This window comes from Eleutherodactylus coqui, chromosome 10 (genome assembly GCF_035609145.1).
Source record: "Eleutherodactylus coqui strain aEleCoq1 chromosome 10, aEleCoq1.hap1, whole genome shotgun sequence".
NCBI lineage: Eukaryota > Metazoa > Chordata > Amphibia > Anura > Eleutherodactylidae > Eleutherodactylus > Eleutherodactylus coqui.
Window position 1 is genome coordinate 55,126,394 of NC_089846.1, and position 20,541 is coordinate 55,146,934.

Below are 20,541 nucleotides of genomic sequence, written 5' to 3' on the forward strand. Positions count from 1 at the left end.
GCCTTGTTCACACATCATGTAGCCCGGGGGCGAGGGGTGAAGTTCAGAACGGCACTATTTTATCTCACAAAAATCTCAGCACAGACACCTGTATGACGTGTTACTGGCTGTGATTATCAGGACAAAACTTTAAAAACATATTTTAAAGAAATGATCTTCGACCTGATTTTATGGAGAATGTGCGCATCTGGGCACCGTGAAGTTTGCCTATCCAAAGAGAACAAAATGCGCCATGTGTGAACCCGGACTCACATGGGTTTCTTATAAAGAAATAGTATAAAGAGGCAAAGGGTGGAGGGAGGTCGCCTGAAGCCGGGGCCTGGGGGCCGAGGGAGGTCGCCTGAAGCCGGGGCCTGGGGGCCGAGGGAGGTCGCCTGAAGCCGGGGCCTGGGGGCCGAGGGAGGTCGCCTGAAGCCGGGGCCTGAGGGCCGAGGGAGGTCGCCTGAAGCCGGGGCCTGGGGGCCGAGGGAGGTCGCCTGAAGCCGGGGCCTGGGGGCCGAGGGAGGTCGCCTGAAGCCGGGGCCTGGGGGCCGAGGGAGGTCGCCTGAAGCCGGGGCCTGGGGGCCGAGGGAGGTCGCCTGAAGCCGGGGCCTGGGGGCCGAGGGGGGTCGCCTCAAGCCGGGGCCTGGGGGCCGAGGGGGGGTCAGAGGAAGCCGGGGCCTGGGGGCCGAGGGGGGGGGGTCGCCGGAAGCCGGGGGGCCGAAAGGGGGTCGCCGGAAGCCGGGGCAAGGGGGTCGCCTGAAGCCGGGGCCTGGGGGCCGAGGGAGGTCGCCTGAAGCCGGGGCCTGGGGGCCGAGGGAGGTCGCCTGAAGCCGGGGCCTGGGGGCCGAGGGAGGTCGCCTGAAGCCGGGGCCTGGGGGCCGAGGGAGGTCGCCTGAAGCCGGGGCCTGGGGGCCGAGGGAGGTCGCCTGAAGCCGGGGCCTGGGGGCCGAGGGAGGTCGCCTGAAGCCGGGGCCTGGGGGCCGAGGGGGGTCGCCTCAAGCCGGGGCCTGGGGGCCGAGGGGGGTCGCCTCAAGCCGGGGCCTGGGGGCCGAGGGGGGGTCAGAGGAAGCCGGGGCCTGGGGGCCGAGGGGGGGGGGGGTCGCCGGAAGCCGGGGGGCCGAAAGGGGGTCGCCGGAAGCCGGGGCAAGGGGGTCGCCGGAAGGCGGGGCCTGGGGGCCGAGGGGGGTCGCCTGAAGCCGGGGCCTGGGGGCCGAGGGGGGGGGGTCGCCGGAAGCCGTGGCCTGGGGGCCGAGGGTGGGGGGGTCGCCTGAAGCCGTGGCCTGGGGGCCGAGGGTGGGGGGGTCGCCGGAAGCCGTGGCCTGGGGGCCGAGGGTGGGGGGGTCGCCGGAAGCCGTGGCCTGGGGGCCGAGGGTGGGGGGGTCGCCGGAAGCCGTGGCCTGGGGGCTAAGGGTGGGGGGGTCGCCGGAAGCCGGGGCCTAAAGGGCCCAGGGGGTCGCCGGAAGCCGGGGCCCAGGGGGGTCCCCTGAAGCCGGGGCCCAGGGGGGTCCCCTGAAGCCGGGGCCCAGGGGGGTCCCCTGAAGCTGGGGCCTAAAGGGCCCAGGGGGGTCCCCTGAAGCCGGAGCCTAAAGGGTCCAGGGGGGTCCCCTGAAGCCGGGGCCTAAAGGTCCCAGGGGGGTCCCCTGAAGCCGGGGCCTAAAGGGCCGAGGGGGGTTCCTGAAGAAGAAGGCAATATGCAGCAGGACAGCTTAGATCCAGAGTAATAGCCGATCGCCACATTTGGGGTCAGGAAGGAATTTTTTCCCCCCTGAGGTAGAACTCTCCAGGGGTTTTTTCGCCTTCCTCTGGATCTTTGGGTCCGGCGACTCTCATGTCAGGACATTGGTGGACTGGTCAGAATGACTGCAGCAAGTTCTGTGGTCTCCAGCTGTCCTAACCCGAGAGTCACTGTGATCATAGTGTAATTTATTAAAAGGCCGGTAATATTTAATTACAATGTTGCTTATTACTCTTCAAATAAAACAGAATTCTAATCGTCTACGTGGTGGTATTTGTCTTTTGTCTGGATTTCTCCTTAGGACACAGCAACCAATATTGCTGCAGCCCAATACTCCAGAAGTAGTCTTATCCTACATATAATATAGTGTATCATGTACCAAAGACATGGCGACAGCCGCTGCAGGGCAGGAATTATAGGGGCTCCATATAGAGATCTGAGAACCTATAACTCCACCTACAGTGATGTCATCATGTCAGCTCCTATCTCCAGGTACGCGTGTTATGGGGTTCAGTCTCTGATGGGGGCGCTAACATGGTCTGTGTCCTCACGTCTACACAACAGACTGCCTGAAAAAGGCTGAAGACTGCGACAAGAAGAGCAACTTAATTCAGAAGAAACGGGAAACAGGGTCTTGTATAAAAATAGGAGACAGACTTAAGAGGTGTCATTCGTAGGGGTGCAAAAACTAGTCATAGTGACCCAATAAAGCATAGAAGGGAGCGCCTCTCAGCAAGGACCGGTATTAGGAAGTAATCGCACACATTTACTAAGCAGGCTTTTACACTGAACGATTGGTTCAGTGTAAATACGGCCCAGGATTGAACGATGAATGATCATTCAATCGCTTATCGATCATTGTATGCAAGCATAAAAATCACTGTTGACTCGTTTGCTAGACGTTCAGTTTAAGCAGCGCCTGTTCCGCCGTTCTCATTTACTGGTGCAGCGAACTGAACGACTGAAAATCCTGCTTAAAAAAAAAAAGAAAACACATTTAGGGCTCAGTCAGATGGGCGTTTTTTGCTGCGCATGTTTTTTGCGTTTGCAATTCGCATCTATATACAACTAATGCTTTTCAATGGTAGCGGTCACATGTGGTCACATGATCTGTTTATGCGCGAATAAACGCATGTAAAAAAAGCCAAGCTGACTGAGCTCTTATCTTCATGTTTAAACTGATCGCCCAAGTGAATGAGCAAACTGTAAAAGCACCCAAAAATGGGTAGATTGTATGCTATTCTACAGAAAGAGGATAGTTGGAGTGATTTGCGTACGCCTCATAATAAATATGACACATTTGGTTGTCTGTTTCTGGATTTTTTAAATCCCCATAAGTAATTAGTGTTCATATCACGAGGCGAGGTGCACAATACCGGATTTGTGTATATCTGGCATATAATATGTCTGTCTCATCCATTACAATGTAGTGAGTCTGCGACTATTGCACGGTGCAGTCTGTCTCTCTCCAGCTGTAGTAAGAGGAGGCCGGAGCAGCGGTTGAGCCTCATCCATATCACAATTCACACAGCTCTTTGGATGCACCTCTCACCAGCTTGTTATGTTCCTGCAGGCCGTATCTAGCCGACTGAACGAGGAGTGGAAAGCGAACATATGAACAGACATCATATACATCGAAACATAAACCGAAAGTGCAAACAACAACAGCAGCTGTCAAAATACTTACTACATGTACTAATACACAAGCAGATTGTAATAGGAATAAGTACGAGGTATTGGTTTGTATTTCGGCCAAAACACGTAAGCTCACAAGCCCACGTCAAGAGTTCTCGTCTTAGGAGTCCATACTCTAACAATGCAACCCTGCCTACAAAGCTATGCGATCGCCCCAATAAGGATGGCTCCACTCTGGAACCGAGGGAAACCTGGCTCGCCCTAGATGATAACCGGCAGGAACACCAGACAAGTACTTAAAGGGGTTGTCCCGCGGCAGCAAGTGGGTCTATACACTTCTGTATGGCCATATTAATGCACTTTGTAATATACATTGTGCATTAATTATGAGCCATACAGAAGTTATAAAAAGTTTTATACTTACCTGCTCCGTTGCTGGCGTCCTCGTCTCCATGGTGCCGACTAATTTTCGCCCTCCGATGGCCAAATTAGCCGCGCTTGCGCAGTCCAGGTCTTCTCCTGTTCTCTATGGGGCTCCGTGTAGCTCCGTGTAGCTCCGCCCCGTCACGTGCCGATTCCAGCCAATCAGGAGGCTGGAATCGGCAATGGACCGCACAGAAGAGCTGCGGTCCACGGAGGCAGAGGATCCCGGCGGCCATCTTCACAGGTAAGTATAGAAGTCACCGGAGCGCGGGGATTAAGGTAAGCGCTCCGGTGAGCTTTCTGTACGTCCCTGCATCGGGGTTGTCTCTCGCCGAACGGGGGGGGGGGGGGGGGGGTTGAAAAAAAAAAACCCGTTTCGGCGCGGGACAACCCCTTTAACACACAACAAACGTCTGCAGACGTATAGACTAAGGGGAATTCAAACATAGGATATCATTCACATAATGCGCCACCTACAGACAGACAAGACAAAGCCCTAGCATTCACCTACCAATGGACAAAGGGGAATGAACTGGACATGGTTCGGGCATATGCCCACCAACGGACAGGCAGGACAAACAAACATGGAACAGGCATCCAACTACCAACGGACGGGTGGATGAGACAGGACAATGTTTAGACAAGGGACATCAGACAAAAAACGAACAGAAACGCATGCATGCATGCAGAATAGAAACCAGACGGACAGAACAAGACAGAAACAACACCATGCATCCTAACACCCAGGATTATTTAGGATATGTAAAGGTATATATCATGACCAGCAACCTCTAGTGAGCTTGGCTGCTATTTACGTGCACAGACCCATGGTGATTGGCTGGCTGGAGCAATCCACACACAGCCAACCAAATCAACCACACCTACATAGTACTACAGGTCCCAGGAGCACAATGTGACACAGCTGTTATGCATCACCAGGACTGTGCCAGAGTCTCTGGGATTCTTTCTGTAGTGGTTACATCTTCTACCAATCCCGTGTTACATCCTGTATTATACTCCAGAGCTGCACTCACTATTCTGCTGGTGGTGTGAGGGTATATATATATTGCCATATGTGTTTTTCATGCTTTCATACCTGTATGCAAGTTTTATTCAATTCCAAATGAGAAAAAACTTTAATACTTCGCCTTACATCAGATATCCCAAGGCTGAGAGAGATGTTCTAAGAAATTCAGAGAAGATACGGAACCAGACACAAGGCCGCATGTACTTGGCCGATTTCCCAGAAGCGCTGGAACAAGATATCAAGATGTTCAAATGTACATGACTGTTATATGATTTTCACTGTCTCAGTCCGCAAATCCGGACTGCCCATATATGGTTATGAGCCCATCACCCCCTAGTGGTGAGAGGGCAGAGGGTATAAGATCTCATGTAATCTGTAATAAAGGGCGCAGTTTTTTCTCCCGTGTGAGGAGCTAGACCAGACTCCTGTGTGTGGTGTCTCTTCTTGCGGCCGGCAACGGGGCAAGTGGGGTGGGCCGGATTGGTGCTGTACTTAGAATTTTAACCCTCATAAATAGCGCAACCAACTGGGGCGGTAAAATCGGAGCTTACAGCGCAATTCACCCGGATCCACGCTACTGAGAAACCGTCCTACTGCAAACCGAGCCTGATCAACTCACTTAGAACTCCAGGTAAGACAAACATATATTTATGTTGTGTTTTACACTGCGAAGTCTTGCAGCAGGAGGGACTATCTGTGGTTTGTGACCGGACGGGTTGGGTTAAGAGTTCTACACGGTAACTCGTGTGGGCTCCGGGTTTGCCGTCATGGACCACTGACCGTGATATGCGCACCAATGGCTCACCCAGAAACTAGTCTGTAGTTTATTTGTACTTTGAAGTCCGTAGCGTTTTAGCGATAGTGGAGATTGTTTGTTGTATCTGCAGAATTTTTTTTTCTCTTACTTTTCATTTGATCTCACAAGAGAAGGGACCCTCAGGTTAGTTTAGTTAGTTGTTAATGGTTTAGCAGAGAGGGATGCATTTTGTGAGATGTCTCATAGAAAGAAGGGACTCTCGGTCGGTTTGCCTTATATATGGGGCTAGCGATTTGATTTCAGAGAGATGCATTTTTATGGGACTGGTTCCATAAGGAGAAGGGACCCTCGGTTGTCTGCCGGTATATAAGGGGCTGACAATTTGAAAATTAAGAGGGATGCATTCTATGGAGCGTGTTATTATTATTTTTGTTGTTGTAATATGCGTAAGACCTTATTAAAGAAGATAGAGCCCCTCAAGGGCTGCCGCCGTGTGGATGAATCTGTAGAATGTAAGAAAACTCTAATGAAAATGTGTGACACCGACCCGCATGGCAGATTACAAAATGGTGTCTGGGAGGAGGTCTTTAGGACCGAGAGGTGCCTTGGAAGACCAAGGTTTGCTAGAAGCAGAGAGACAGTCAGAGAAAGTTACGTATGTACACATTATTTGTTTAAGAAAGTGTCCGTAAGTGAAATGTTGAAAAGTACAGTAAGTGATCAAGAGGGCGTCAGGAGAGTGTCTATTGAAGGTTATATTGGCAGTTAGGTAGGGGAGAAAAGTGCTGAAGGAGCAAGAAAGTCGATAAGTAAGTTACAATGCACGTGATTTGTTGGTAAAGAGAGATGAAAATGTGTATAATACAAGATAGATAATAGATAATGTATAATCCATACTAGGTGGATATATATGTGTATATATATATATATATACTGTAAGTGCAAATAGTTAGCTGAAGGGGAGAAGAGTCTGTTGACATATAGCTGTGAGCTTGTGTTCAGTCTCCAAGGTCAGGAAGATAACAGCGAGAGAGAAAATACAATAACATCCTTGGTTAATATCTTGGCTTGCTTGCAATGAATTGAAATGAATTTAATTAGTTATACTGTCTTAGTAGGCAGGGAAATATAGTAATTTTTAATGTATATTCTTACTTATACAGGGGTTGAAAATGAATGTTGTAAGGTCCCAGCATATGTGTTAATTATGATTTCAAATGTTTTTTCAATAGTTTAAGCTAAAACAAATCAGTTTGTGTTTCATAGTCGCGGAGAGATAAGAGGTTTGTTTTAAAAAAGGGTGGGGACTTTCAGAATTCACTCCAAATTCAGGGTCACAGAAACTAAATACTTCAGCGTTTAATACAGCATATAATAGCTTCAGTAGATAAGAAATATAGAATATTTCAGTCACTCAGCAAACTTTTTCACATAATTTGTCAAAGATAGCGCTCATTCACAATCTCATCTCAATAGAATCATGTACTTTATAAAATTAAAAGCACTCACCTCAATGTTTTTCAACTGATGTATGTATGTTTGTCAAACTTTTTTTGTCCATGCATCTGTATGGACTGGTACACCTTTAAAGGGGGGCGACGGAGCGGGCTTGGGAGCATGGATGGATGAGAGTTAGTGACCCGTGTTCAAGCTGCGGTGAGTGATGGAATGTGTGATGTGGAAATTGACTGGGGGTAAAAGTCCTACCCCATGCATGGGACTTTGCTTGGTTGTGATGTGGATGCTTGGACTGTTACACTGAAATTAAGTTGAGAAGACGGACGCAATGTGCCAATATCGAAGGGGTGGAGCTAGATGATGTAATAGTACGTAGTAATGTTTCATCCCTCCTCTCGACGAGGGAGGGGGTGAGCAGCTAGTTTTTTGTTTTGTTTTTTTTTCTCCTGTCTGAAATTTAGATAAGACTGCAGGCAGGAACAGACTAATAATGAATTCACTTAAAGGGATATCACATTTCAAATATTAATAGGTGTTTGTAGATTATTCTTCCCCGATGTAACTCATGTTTCTGCTATAGGTGCTAACATCTTACAGGCCTTATCTGCTTCCATCAAATCTTTTTACAATGTTATAATAACTTAAACCCGGCTACTATTGTTCCAATTGCGTACCCTGGTTTAAAGGGGGGGGAGGAGAAGGCATAGGTGATCTAGGTATTGCAAGTCAGCCATTTTAGGTATTGCAAATCAGCCATTTTTAATTTTTTTTGCAAGTCATTTTTACATTTTTAAATTTTTTGCAACAAGGTTCTAATCTTTTTCAAATAGAATACCAGCCTGATTGTCTAGCATTGATGCAACAAGAAAATTTAAGTTTTAAAAAAAAAAAAAGTTACTCAAAGCCCTTGTTAATAATGCATATTTTGAGTTGTTTTTTATAGATGGTACCCAGGGTGATTGACGACTCCACACTGGATATACAGTGGTTGCACAACAAGATGTCCTAAAAGCAGAATGTCTCCGCATGTCGCAGTACAAGAAGCGGAATTAAAAGCACTCACGGAGGCGTGTGGAGTGGCCACAGGTAAGACGGCAAACATTTACACTGACTCCCGGTATGCATCTGGCATAGCTCATGATTAAGGCCCAACATGGAAGGCCAGACAGTTTTTTACCTCAGCAGGACAGCCAATTAAGAATGATGCAATGGTGCAGAGTCTCATGGAGGCCCTATTTCTACCTGACAAAGGTGGAAAGTTCACACCAATTCCTACACCAGAGAAGCAAGAGGCAACGCCATCACAGGCCACACAGCAAAAGCAGCGGCCCTCAAGCCGTGGAAGAAAGAAGAAAAGAAGAATTTAACAATAATTTTGGACTTTGATAAAAATCTTGGACTTTGATAAAAATCTTGGACTTTGATAAAAATCTTGGACTTTGATTTGAACTTGAATTTTGATAAAAACATTGGACTTTGATATGCTAAAGACTTTACAGTTAAGAAAAGGAAAAATGGACTAAAAAGGGACGGCGTATGGTGAACAGTCAACAGAACTTGCTTACCATAGTCCCTGTGCCCCATGATGGCCCAGCTGACGCACGGAAAGACACACCTCTGGAAGCAGTAATGATGTCGACGCTTGAACAAGGACGGGTGGCTCCTTGGTTTTCTGTAGCTGCTGCATCATTTGTCCAATTTTGCATGATCTTTGCCATAAAGCAACAGGGCAGAAGTAAATTTGCCACACCACACTTGCCTAGACCACTCTACCCATTTCAGGGATTGCAAATTGGCTACACTCAGCTCCTACTTGTTGGGAAGCATGAATATGTGCTTGTTGTTGTTAATGCTTTTCAGGTTGGAGACCTACCCTGTTACCAAAATAAATAAGCAGGTAATCGCACAGAAGCTCATGAATGAGGTAATCCGCAGATATGGGGTACCGGAAGTGATTGAGTCAAACAAAGGTACACACTTCACAGGTGAAATAATGCAACACATCATGTCTGTTTTGGGTATATTCCAGGCTTTTGACACACCCTACCATCCGCGGAGTAGTGGGAAAGTAGATACAAAAGGCGATGGAGGAAATGGTAAAATTTTGAATTGAGTGTCTTTCTATTAGTTTTTCTTTTTTCCAGGAGGATACATGCCACAGTAGCAGAGTTTGGGGAATGATTTTCTTGTTAATTTTGTCATGGGTCTCCCCAAGGAATTGTTAGTAATGCATTCTGTAGTCTCTGCTTTTCTCCCAGGTCCTACAGATGAGTGTCACAATCTGAAACCAGGTGACAGGGTCTATGTAAAAAAGTTTGAGCGAGAAACCCTGTTTGAATGTCCCTACCAGATGTTGTTCACCCAACTGCAGTCAAGCTTGAAGGAAAGCCCACTTGGATCCACACTTCGCACTGAAAAAACTAATGATCCTGTATATCCTTTACATGCTATAATTTGGTACAATTCCTCTAACACACACCTTTGACTACTGTACACTAGCCCCCTGTTTCAGAACAAATTAATATAATGAAATGTGCAATAAGCCTACACTGAGGGTGAGAATCCAACACCGCATCGTGCTAGGAGAGACGTTGACGCTCCAGGTGGTAACTTTGATCCACATGTACACATAGATACAATAGGAGTGCCAAGGGGGGTGCCAGATTAATTTAATTCTAGAGATCAGGTTAAAGCAAGTTTTGAGTCCTTATTTGCTATTGTCACTGTTACTAATGTAGATTAGATGAATTATATCTATTACAATCAGCAGAGGTTTGTAAACTACACTAGAGATGCTTTTGCAAGGGTTAGCTGACCAGTTAGGGCCCACTGCATCCATGGCGTTCCAAAATAGAGTAGCCCTGGATATGATTTTAACAGAAAGAGGTGGGGTATGTAATTTCCTGTTTGTGTATTATCCCTTTAATGTGACCAAAATTTCCCTTGTTTGAAAAAGATGAAGAGCCAGTTCCGATAATGCCAACCAGATACGTTACCAGAAGAATGGAGAGATGGACTAGTACTGTGTCTGCCTCAGTCTCATAAGATGGACTGTCAGTGGATTTCCCATTTGCCTAGGGAAAGTGCAGAAGACCTTAGGTTCCGGCGAGGGCACACCCTGTGGGGTGTTAACTTGTACAGATAGAGGGTATGGAGGCCCGGAAATAAGCCCAGGGAATCCATGGCCTCCTTCTGAGGTTAGGTAGGGATCCCTTCCCTTTTAGGAGTAGGGACTTACGGGCAGTGGAGAAACCCTGACGCAAGGGAGAGACGACCGAGGAAGAGTGCAAGGTCTGATGCTTGATCTCCATATTAAGTTTTTTAGGGGGTTTGTGAGGGTATATATATATATTGCCATATGTGTTTTTCATGCTTTTATACCTGTATGCAAGTTTTATTCAATTCCAAATGAGAAAAAACTTTAATACTTCGCCTTACATCAGATATCCCAAGGCTGAGAGAGATGTTCTAAGAAATTCAGAGAAGATACGGAACCAGACACAAGGCCGCATGTACTTGGCCGATTTCCCAGAAGCGCTGGAACAAGATATCAAGATGTTCAAATGTACATGACTGTTATATGATTTTCACTGTCTCAGTCCGCAAATCCGGACTGCCCATATATGGTTATGAGCCCATCACCCCCTAGTGGTGAGAGGGCAGAGGGTATAAGATCTCATGTAATCTGTAATAAAGGGCGCAGTTTTTTCTCCCGTGTGAGGAGCTAGACCAGACTCCTGTGTGTGGTGTCTCTTCTTACGGCCGGCAACGGGGAAAGTGGGGTGGGCCCGATTGGTGTTGCACTTAGAATTTTAACCCTCATAGTGGAGTCACTGTTTACATACATTACTTATCCTGTACTGATCCTGCGTTATATCCTCTATTATACTACAGAGCTGCACTCACTATTCTGCTGGTGGAGTCACTGTGTGCATACATTACTTATCCTGTACTGATCCTGCGTTACATCCTCTATTATACTCCAGAGCTGCACTCACTTTTCTGCTGGTGAAGTCACTGTTTACATACATTACTTATCCTGTACTCATCCTGCGTTATATCCTCTATTATACTCCAGAGCTGCACTCACTATTCTGCTGGTGGAGTCACTGTTTACATACATTACTTATCCTGTACTGATCCTGCGTTATATCCTCTATTATACTCCAGAGCTGCACTCACTATTCTGCTGGTGGAGTCACTGTGTGCATACATTACTTATCCTGTACTGATCCTGCGTTAGATCCCGTATTATACTCCAGAGCTGCACTCACTTTACTGCTGGTGAAGTCACCGTTTACATACATTACTTCAGGCCCATTTAGATGGAATAAATGTCGGGCAAACAATGCCAGAAACATGTCCCCGCACATACTAGCTCCCATGCACCTGCACGGGAGCTATTATCGCTGGCTCACAGCAGGCGGCAGGAACAGATTTCTTTCCTTGCGCTCCCCTGCCCCTCTCCATTGCCTTAACATACCGGCCGTTCAGTACTGAACGGCTGCTATTTACACTGAGCGATCAGCTCATCGTCCATCGTTTATGCTGCATAAACGATCGCTGATCGCTCAGTGCAAATAGCAGCTGTTCAGTACTGAATGGCCGCTATGTTAAGGCAATGGAGAGGGGCGGGGGAGCGGGAGGAGAAATAAAAAACTCCTCCTGCCGTCCCGCTGTGAGTCAGCGATACTAGCTCCCGTGCAGCAGCACAAGAGCTAGTATGTGCAGTGTCGAGTGCCGGGCATCATTTGCCCGACACTCGTCCCATCTAAATGGAGATTTATCCTGTACTGGTCCTGACTTACATCCTCTATTATACTCCAGAGCTGCACTCACTATTCTGTTGGTGGAGTCACTGTGTACATACATTACTTAGGGCTTATTCACATCAGCGTTTTGCATTCTGTTTTTGTATTACATGGATAGCAGAACAGATTTAAAACTGAAACCTTTTTTAACGGATCCGGTAGACAGATGTGCAAAAATAAAAAGAACAGTAAAGTATAAGCATCATACAATAGAGCATTACACATAAAAAATAATATCCTGCTAACCTTTTTATTCCTTATCTTCTCATCGTAAAGCTGACCTGAAGAATATTTCAAAGATGGCGCTGCCGGTGTAGTTCCCATGATGCACTGCTCTCTCTCCTCCTCAGCGTGCACACTCCCTATGACGCTGGTCACATGACTAGAAGAATCGTGTCATTATGGGAGACACGCTGTGATGGGAAGAGCGATATCAGGCTGTGAGTGACGGTCAGATATAGCTCTCTCAGTCCATGCGAGTCCCTTTACTGCTTTCAATGCAGCCGGCAGCCGCCTGGCCCCATTCAAAACAATGGGAGAGCAGTGCGATCTCCTGCTAGAGCTGTGACAGCTGTAGAAGGAGATTCCTTCATCTCCCTGGCATGTCCCCTCATCACTGGATACTGTGACAATGATGTGACAGTGCTGTCACAGTGTCCAGTAAAGAGGGCACATGCCAGGGAGATGAAGGAATCTCCTGCTACAGCAGTCAAAGCAGTAGCAGGAGATCGCAATCTCTATCATTACTTTCAATGGCAGAGGATCGCGATCCTCTGCCATTGAAAGTAATTAAAAGTGAAAGTAACACCTCACATGCCCCCACACAGTGCCCCCCACAAGTACATTGCCAGCACCCCCCGCCCCTCCTCCCACAGGTGCAGTGATGGCACCCCCCACGCCTCCTCCCCACAAGTACAGTAACGACAACCCACACCCCTCCCACCCACAAGTACAGTGTCGACACTCTATGTCCCTCCCCCCACAAGTAGTGACGACACACTATGCCCCTCGCCCCCACGAATACAGTGACAACACCAGCCGCCCGTCCCCCCCACAAGTACAGTGACGACACTCCCCACCCATCCCCCCACAAGTACAGTGATGGCACCCTACGAGTACAGTGACGGCACCTCCTGCCCCTCGCCCCACAGTGCACTGACAGCGCCCCTCCCCCCACACAGTACACTGACAGCGCCCCTCCCCCCAAAAGTATAGTGACAGCACACTTTGCCCTTTCCCCCCACAAGTACAGTGATGGCCCCCTCCGCCGCTCTACCCACAAGTACAGTGACGGCCCCCTGCCCCTCCCCCCACAAGTACAGTGATGGTCCCCGCCCCTTCCCCCACAAGTACAGTGATGGCCCCCACCCCTCTCCCCACAATTACAGTGACGGCACCCCCGCCCCTCCCCCCACAGGTACAGTGACAGCACCCCCCACAAGTACAGTGACGGTGCCCCCAACAAGTACAGTGACAGCGACCCCACAAGTACAGTGAGAGCACCCCCCACCCCTCCCCCCACAATACACTGACAGCACCCTCCACCCCTCCCACCCACAAGTACAGTGACCCCTTTATATAGATAACACAGGACCCACCATTCACAATAGTTACAGCTCACCTCCTCCCCTCCCTGCACAAGCAGGATTACACAGAGGTGACACCTATATGTAGAGAACACATGAGCCACCATTTACAATATTCACAGCTCACCTCCTCTCCTTCCTGCACAGGATTACACCAGGTGTGATAAATTACTGTGACAGCCCCCACCCACCCCATGTGCCAAATTACTGTGACAACACCCCCCTCTTTCCCCAGCAACAAGTCTATGTGATAACATCCCCCCATCCTTAGCGACAAGTCTATGTGACAGCACCCCCACTCCTCAGCAACAAGTCTATGTGACAGCACTCTCCCCAGCGACAAGTCTATGTGACAGCACCCTCCCCAGCGACAAGTCTATGTGACAGCACCCCAAGTTTCAAGTCTATGTGACAGCAGACTTAGTGCAGCGGACTTAGTCTTCATGAGTTGTGAACCTTTAACCCTTTGCAATCCAATTTTGGATTTAGGGTTTCCTAGGGGGCTTTCTCTTTCTGCCATTATACAATGGCGCCACCTGCTGGCTAGAGCCAGTATTGCGGTATGGGACATGCTGGAAAGGCCCCCCGACAACAGAGCGGCCAGTAATATATAGTAAGAATACCTTGTTGGACGTCTTATGACATCACAGCTGTACAGCCTTCAATCAGAATGTCTTTAGATGTCAGACAGAGGATTGGAAAGGGTTAAAAGGAAACCGATCAATGTTCAGCAAAAGTTGACTTTGATCATTCTTGCCTTCATTGAATGCCACGATACAATCTTGATCATTTTCAAGCTTTGTATTTTTAAAGAAATCTCTATTTGCAACAAGTTTATAAATATTATATACACCCAGCAGGGAAAATATGATGAAACATCATTCGCAAGGCACTTTTATGAAAACAGACACCCCATTAATGAACTAAAGTGGCAGAATGTAGAAGCCAGTATATAAGGAACAAGGATGGATCCACGAGAGGAAGGGGGAGAGAAAACGGTGCTGAAATTTTTTACAAAATCTGTGACAAAGTACTCTGGATTTGTAGCAGATTACCCCCTCTGCAGGGCACACAAGGCACCATGGCCTAAAATCGGAATATTTCATGTTGTAAACCACAATCTCTAGCATTGTACTGTGCTTTATTGCAAATATCTGTTGCATCTGAATGTGGCCTTCCATCTTTGATCGTCTGATTGTACATAAACATTTAATCTCAAATGAAAATGGAATTATACCTTATACATCTGTATTTTACCTGCAGCTTCAGTATCTGGGGTTCCCCTCTTATCATCTGTAGGACACTTGTTCTCCGAGGTGGAAGAAGTCTTACCATCATCTGCGTTAGGCTAGAAAACACATAAATCACAGTTACAAACACACAAGACAAACACAAGCAACACTGAGGTTCCTATTTGAACCCCTCAGACAGTGGAGCCGGTCAACTCATTTCTAACTAATAACCGACAAAGTCAATGGCAGGAATTCATTATTCTAAAACGGCTGTGATTAAGTCACAAAATGTAACGTAAGCGACTTTGTTAACTTTTCACAGCTTCAGCTGGTTTGGTTTCCAAAAAAGGAAGCATGGCTTTTTAGAAGGTGGCATGGCCCACCCCCACTACCCCAGATTGACAGATTTAATTATAATTTATATTTAAAATTAGTGTAAATTACAGCAGAAATCGACTTCAGCTTGTAGATGGTGTAGATTTCAGGAGCATGCCCAGTAGGAAGAGGCATGTGCCATTAGGTGCATCTTGCGCCTGCAAGAATGATTTTAAGACTGCCTTTTAAAACTTTGCCTTTATAAATTCCTCCATTTTTTGTCATATGAACTGAACTCCCCAACTATTAGAGAAATGGAATGAGATGTAGTGATCCCAGTCTGCAGATTCCCGTTTGCTATTGTGTATAGCACTCTCCATTGAAGTCTATGGGAGTTACAAAATGAGCTGAGCATTTGTTCTCCCAATAGGCAGTGATCCCAGAGGGGGGTCCAGCAGCTATGTTGGGTTTGCTGCAGATTGGTGCAGTGGATTTCACATCACAAATCCACAGTAAATTACCCTACAATACATGTGGGTGGAATTTCTGAAATGCCATTCATATGCAGTGGAAAAAAAAATTGTATTACAATGAGGATGCCGTGGATTTTCAGTTCACAGAATGCTCATTCTGTTGCAATTTCAGCCTTTCAGTGTATAGATCTGAAAACCGCTATGAGTCCGCAGCAGAATCCAGATGTATGCAGATTTTGCTGTGGAATCCCAGCATATTCTCCATGGATTTGTCTCGAGCTCCACAGCGGAAATATCCTGGATTAAGCCTGTATATTTGTACCCTTCTTGCATTGCTAAATTAGGCCTTAATCACACGGGCATATTTTGCATTAGCATTTTGTAAGCCAAAACCAGCAGCGGGTCCAAAATACGGAAGAAATGCTAATTCTCCCATTATAGATTCTCTTGGTAAGTTCCACTCCAGTATTTTACATCAGTATTTTGTGAGCCCAAACCAGATGTGTTAATAAGCCCTTAGGCTTGTAAAACAATGATAAACTCTACACATTGAATAATCTGGTGTTGGTCATAAGACATAGCTGCAGGCCAAATGGTTGTTTAGGAGAGATGCATGTCAGCTAGAGATGAGTGAACGTACTCGTTTAGGGCAATTACTTGATCGAGCATCGCCTTTTTCAAGTAACTGCCTACTCGGGTGAAAAGATTCGGGTGGCACTGGGGGGCGGCGTGGTGGAGCGGGGGGTAGCAGTGGGGAACAGGGGGAGCTCTCTCCCCCCCCCCCCCCACTCCCCTCTGCAACCCCCCGCTCATCCCCGGCGCCCCCGAATCTTTTCGCCCGATTAGGCAGTTACTCGAAAAAAAGCCATGCTCGATCGAGTAATTGCCCTAAACGAGCACGTTCACTCATCTCTAATGTCAGCCAATCTCCCCATATAAATACTTGGCATGTTTACTTTTAAAGGAATGTATAATCTACATGTTTTACTAATGAAAACCGGATACTGATGATTATTATTTATTTTCTGATTGTAGAACTTTTATTCTATTATTTGTATAGGATTATAAGGACAGCCATATTGCCTGAGCTTCTAGTCACATTCAGAGATATACGAGGGTGGATCAATAAGTAATTCCTGTGTGTTTGTAACTTTTTATCCATTTAATTGACTGTGAATGACCATGATTGATGCTATATGGGTGTCCTTACTCTACTAATGGATGCTTTCCTTTTCTAGCTGAGTGATAAGAACTATGGATCTGAGGCGAATGTAAAAAATTGTCATGGAATTTCTGGTGAAAGAGGGGTGTTCCCCTTAAGAAAATGCAGCTGTTGCGGAATATTCCGTCCTGTGTGACAGGCCCTTAATGGTAGCTTTAAGAGATTCTCTGACCCGTGTTAATCTTTCTCTGCTAATATCCACTTCTTTTAAATTCCAGAATTCTAAACATTTCACTTGTTATTTATATGACCAAAATTGTGAATGTAAAGGGATATTCTCATCTCAGACTTTTATGGCATATCCACAGGATGTCATAAAATTCTGGTAGATGTGGGTCCCTCCTCTGGGATGTTCACCTATGTCAAGATGAGGCCTCCCCGGCCCAGCTTATGGTTGTTGGAAGTAGACTGTAGTACAGAAACAACTTAGTTGGCCATCTAAGGCGGTCTGCACATGGGCAGGTGGGACCCTGCATGCAGGATTCCCGGGGAGGAGTTCGACCTGGTGCCCGGCCGGTGACCCCAACGTACCTCTCCGCAGTCTTCTCCTCTGCTGCTGATGTGCCGGCCAACGTGCCGTCGCTATAGCCATGATGCGGCTGCCGCGAGCATTCTGCAATAATGATTGCAGGATGGACGGCTTCCATTGACTTCAATGTAATCCAGCCATGCGGAGACCGCACAAAATTTCAGCATGCCGCGATTTCTCCCCCGCGAGTGGAAAAATCGCAATAGATTTCCGCTCATGGGCAGGAAATCGCGTATTGCCATAGCATGCTATGGGCTGAATTTGCTGCAGAATCTGGAGGCGGAATCCTGCTCTGGATTTCGCAGTGCAAATCTGTCCGTGTGCAGGAGGCCTTACGCTATTATTTATCCGTGTGCAGGAGGCCTTACGGTATTATTTATCCATGTGCAGGAGGCCTTGCACTATTATTTATCCATGTGCAGGAGGCCTTACACTATCATTTATCTGTGTGCAGGAGGCCTTACGCTATTATTTATCCTGTGCAGGAGGTCTTACGCTATTATTTATCTGTGTGCAGGAGGCCTTACGTTATTATTTATCTGTGTGCAGGAGGCCTTACGCTATTATTTATCCGTGTGCAGGAGGCCTTACGCTATTATTTATCCTGTGCAGGAGGCCTTACGCTATTATTTATCCTGTGCAGGAGGCCTTACGCTATTATTTATCTGTGTGCAGGAGGTCTTACGCTATTATTTATCTGTGTGCAGGAGGCCTTACGCTATTATTTATCCTGTGCAGGAGGCCTTACGCTATTATTTATCCTGTGCAGGAGGCCTTATGCAATTATTTATCCTGTGCAGGAGGCCTTATGCAATTATTTATCCTGTGCAGGAGGCCTTACGCTATTATTTATCCGTGTGCAGGAAGCCTTACGCTATTATTTATCTGTGTGCAGGAGGCCTTACGCTATTATTTATCCTGTGCAGCAGGTCTTACGCTATTATTTATCCGTGTGCAGGAGGCCTTGCACTATTATTTATCTGTGTGCAGGAGGTCTTACGCTATTATTTATCCGTGTGCAGGAGGCCTTACGCTATTATTTATCCTGTGCGGGAGGCCTTACGCTATTATTTATCCTGTGCGGGTGGCCTTACGCTATTATTTATCCGTGTGCAGGAGGTCTTACACTATTATTTATCCGTGTGCAGGAGGCCTTACGCTATTATTTATTTTAAAGCACCAATAATTCTGGGAGCTGTATACATACATTATAAATGAAAAATAACAGGAACAATAAACAAACTGACACAGGGGGAGTGAGGACCCTGCCCACGAGGACTTGCAATCTTCCGGAACGTTCATAGAAATAATTAGTAGTTATGGAAACAGTATAGCACAGCGAATTACAGAAACAGTGAAGCTACTTCCATAACTCTCCTTCACTTCTTTGGGGATACGAGAACAGAATATGACAGCCCACTCGGCTGTTTTCCGATCACCCTGGCTATCATGTACAGAGGAGTATTGCCATCTCGCTCATGATTGGTTAAGATGAGAATACCCCTTTAATAGCAGTCTGTTTTCTCCATACCTGTAAAAAAAGCTCCCTGAGCAATTGCAGCTGGGATTCAAGTTGCTTGTTGTGATCCTCCAGTATCTGCATACGAGTCTCTAAACGATTTTTGTGATGCCGCAGTATCCGTGCTTCACTTAACAATTCTTCACTCTGTATGTCACCACTGCCGCTGCCCCCAGAATCAGGCAACACTTCCCCGTATAAAGCAGCCTCTCCTACTTCTGCATGCTGCCATTTTAATCGCTTTAATTCTCCCTGAAGAATTCTGTAAAGAATGTTGTTGAATGCTGTAATCATTGTTTGGTCAAATGGATGTGAATACTTAAGTATACCTAATTTACAATTGTTGTTTAGTTGCAATGCAATTATATGGTTAATAGTTAATTAATTATATAGTTTATAGTTAATAAATACAGTAATTAAACCCAGAGAAATGTTTAGATGAGCAAGTGCTCACCCCATATATGCCAATCAGAGGCCAAGTGCGCTTTGTGATTGATAAAGGGCCCTGAACAAAGGTCCATGTCATCCCTCTCCCTGGGATGATCCAAAGCCATGCAGGAATAGAGGGAGAATTCATTAGGGTATGTTTACATGGGCGAGTGCAACATCAGTCCGAAAAACCTGGAACAATATTGCACTTGCAATTATTATGCAAGTGTGATGCAATTTTTGCGCATCACACTTGCATGAAAGCCACATGTATTTTTTTTTTTCATACTGTGGAGAATGGATAATTCTTCAACAGAATTGCGCAAAAATAGGACATGCTCCGATTCTTCACTTGCAATGCTTCTCGCAGCGCTGCGAAAGCAAAATCCCACGTCTATATGCACCCATTAAAAGCAATGGGTTCTTTTCCCCTGGGATTTCTGTGCATCTCGCAAGACACAGAAATTGTGCGGGAAAATCACCTGTGTAAATGCACCCTTAGGCTCCATTCACACGGGGCAGTTCAGTTGCAACAAAAAAATGCACCAAAAAGTGCATTTGCAAAACTGAGTGCGTTTTTTGCCACAGTTTACTACAAACACAGTAAAAACACACATGGTTTTGCCAATGCACTATTTGGTGCTGTTTTTATTGCAACTGAAATGTGCCATGTAAATGCAGCCTCAGGGCTTGTGCACACGAGGGTATATATATCGGCCGCCGTTTTCATTTGGAGTGAGGCCTTTTTTTTTGCCAAACTTTTGTCTCTACTAACATTGGTTGCCTCTGATAACACTGGCATGTGCCAGCCCACGTGACCTTGCGGCTGAACCCATGTGATCTCCTGCTCGGCATCTCCTGCTACTGCTAGTGCAGCCCACCCTTCTCCATCATCGACGATGGGTAATACACTGGTACAGTACAATACTGTACAATTGCACTCCAATGTAACAGCACAGAGAACACAGTGATAACGCTGGGGACAGATAATGATGTCACTTGCAGTCCTATGTAACAAGACAGAGAACACACAGTGATAACGTTGAGGACAGAAAATGATGTCACCAGCAGTCCTATGTAACGCCACAGAGAACAAAGTGATAACACTGAGGACAGATAATGATGTCACCTGCAGTCCTATGTAGCAGCACAGAGAACACAGTAATAACGCTGAGGACAGATGATGTACTGTAGTACAGCAGATATCACTTGCAGTCCTATGTAACAGCACAGAGAACCTAGTGATAACGCTGAGGACAGATGATGTACTGTAGTACAGTAGATGTCACTTGCAGTCTTATGTAACAGCACAGAGAACACAGTGATAACACTGAGGACAGATAATGATGTAACCTGCAATCCTATGGCCTGTATCGGCAGTCTATGTATGAAGAATGATCGCGCGGCG

The 20,541-nt window shown here is 46.6% G+C and overlaps 1 protein-coding gene across 2 annotated transcripts in view; it reads right to left on the reverse strand.

Annotated features, from left to right (window-relative positions):
• LOC136579745 (dystrophin-related protein 2-like) overlaps nucleotides 1–18,955 on the reverse strand; it is a 36,092-nt gene extending 17,137 nt beyond the window's left edge. For both annotated transcript variants that reach the window (XR_010786906.1, XM_066579806.1), the window contains exons 1-2: nucleotides 18,717–18,955; nucleotides 14,672–14,762 (exon numbers count right to left, since the gene is read on the reverse strand). Coding sequence is in view for 1 of the 2 variants with exons in the window: in XM_066579806.1 (XP_066435903.1) it covers nucleotides 14,672–14,762; nucleotides 18,717–18,788 (163 nt within the window). In the remaining variant the exon portion in view is untranslated. The remainder of the gene's footprint in view (nucleotides 1–14,671; nucleotides 14,763–18,716) is intronic.
• Between the last annotated feature and the right edge of the window lie 1,586 nt (nucleotides 18,956–20,541).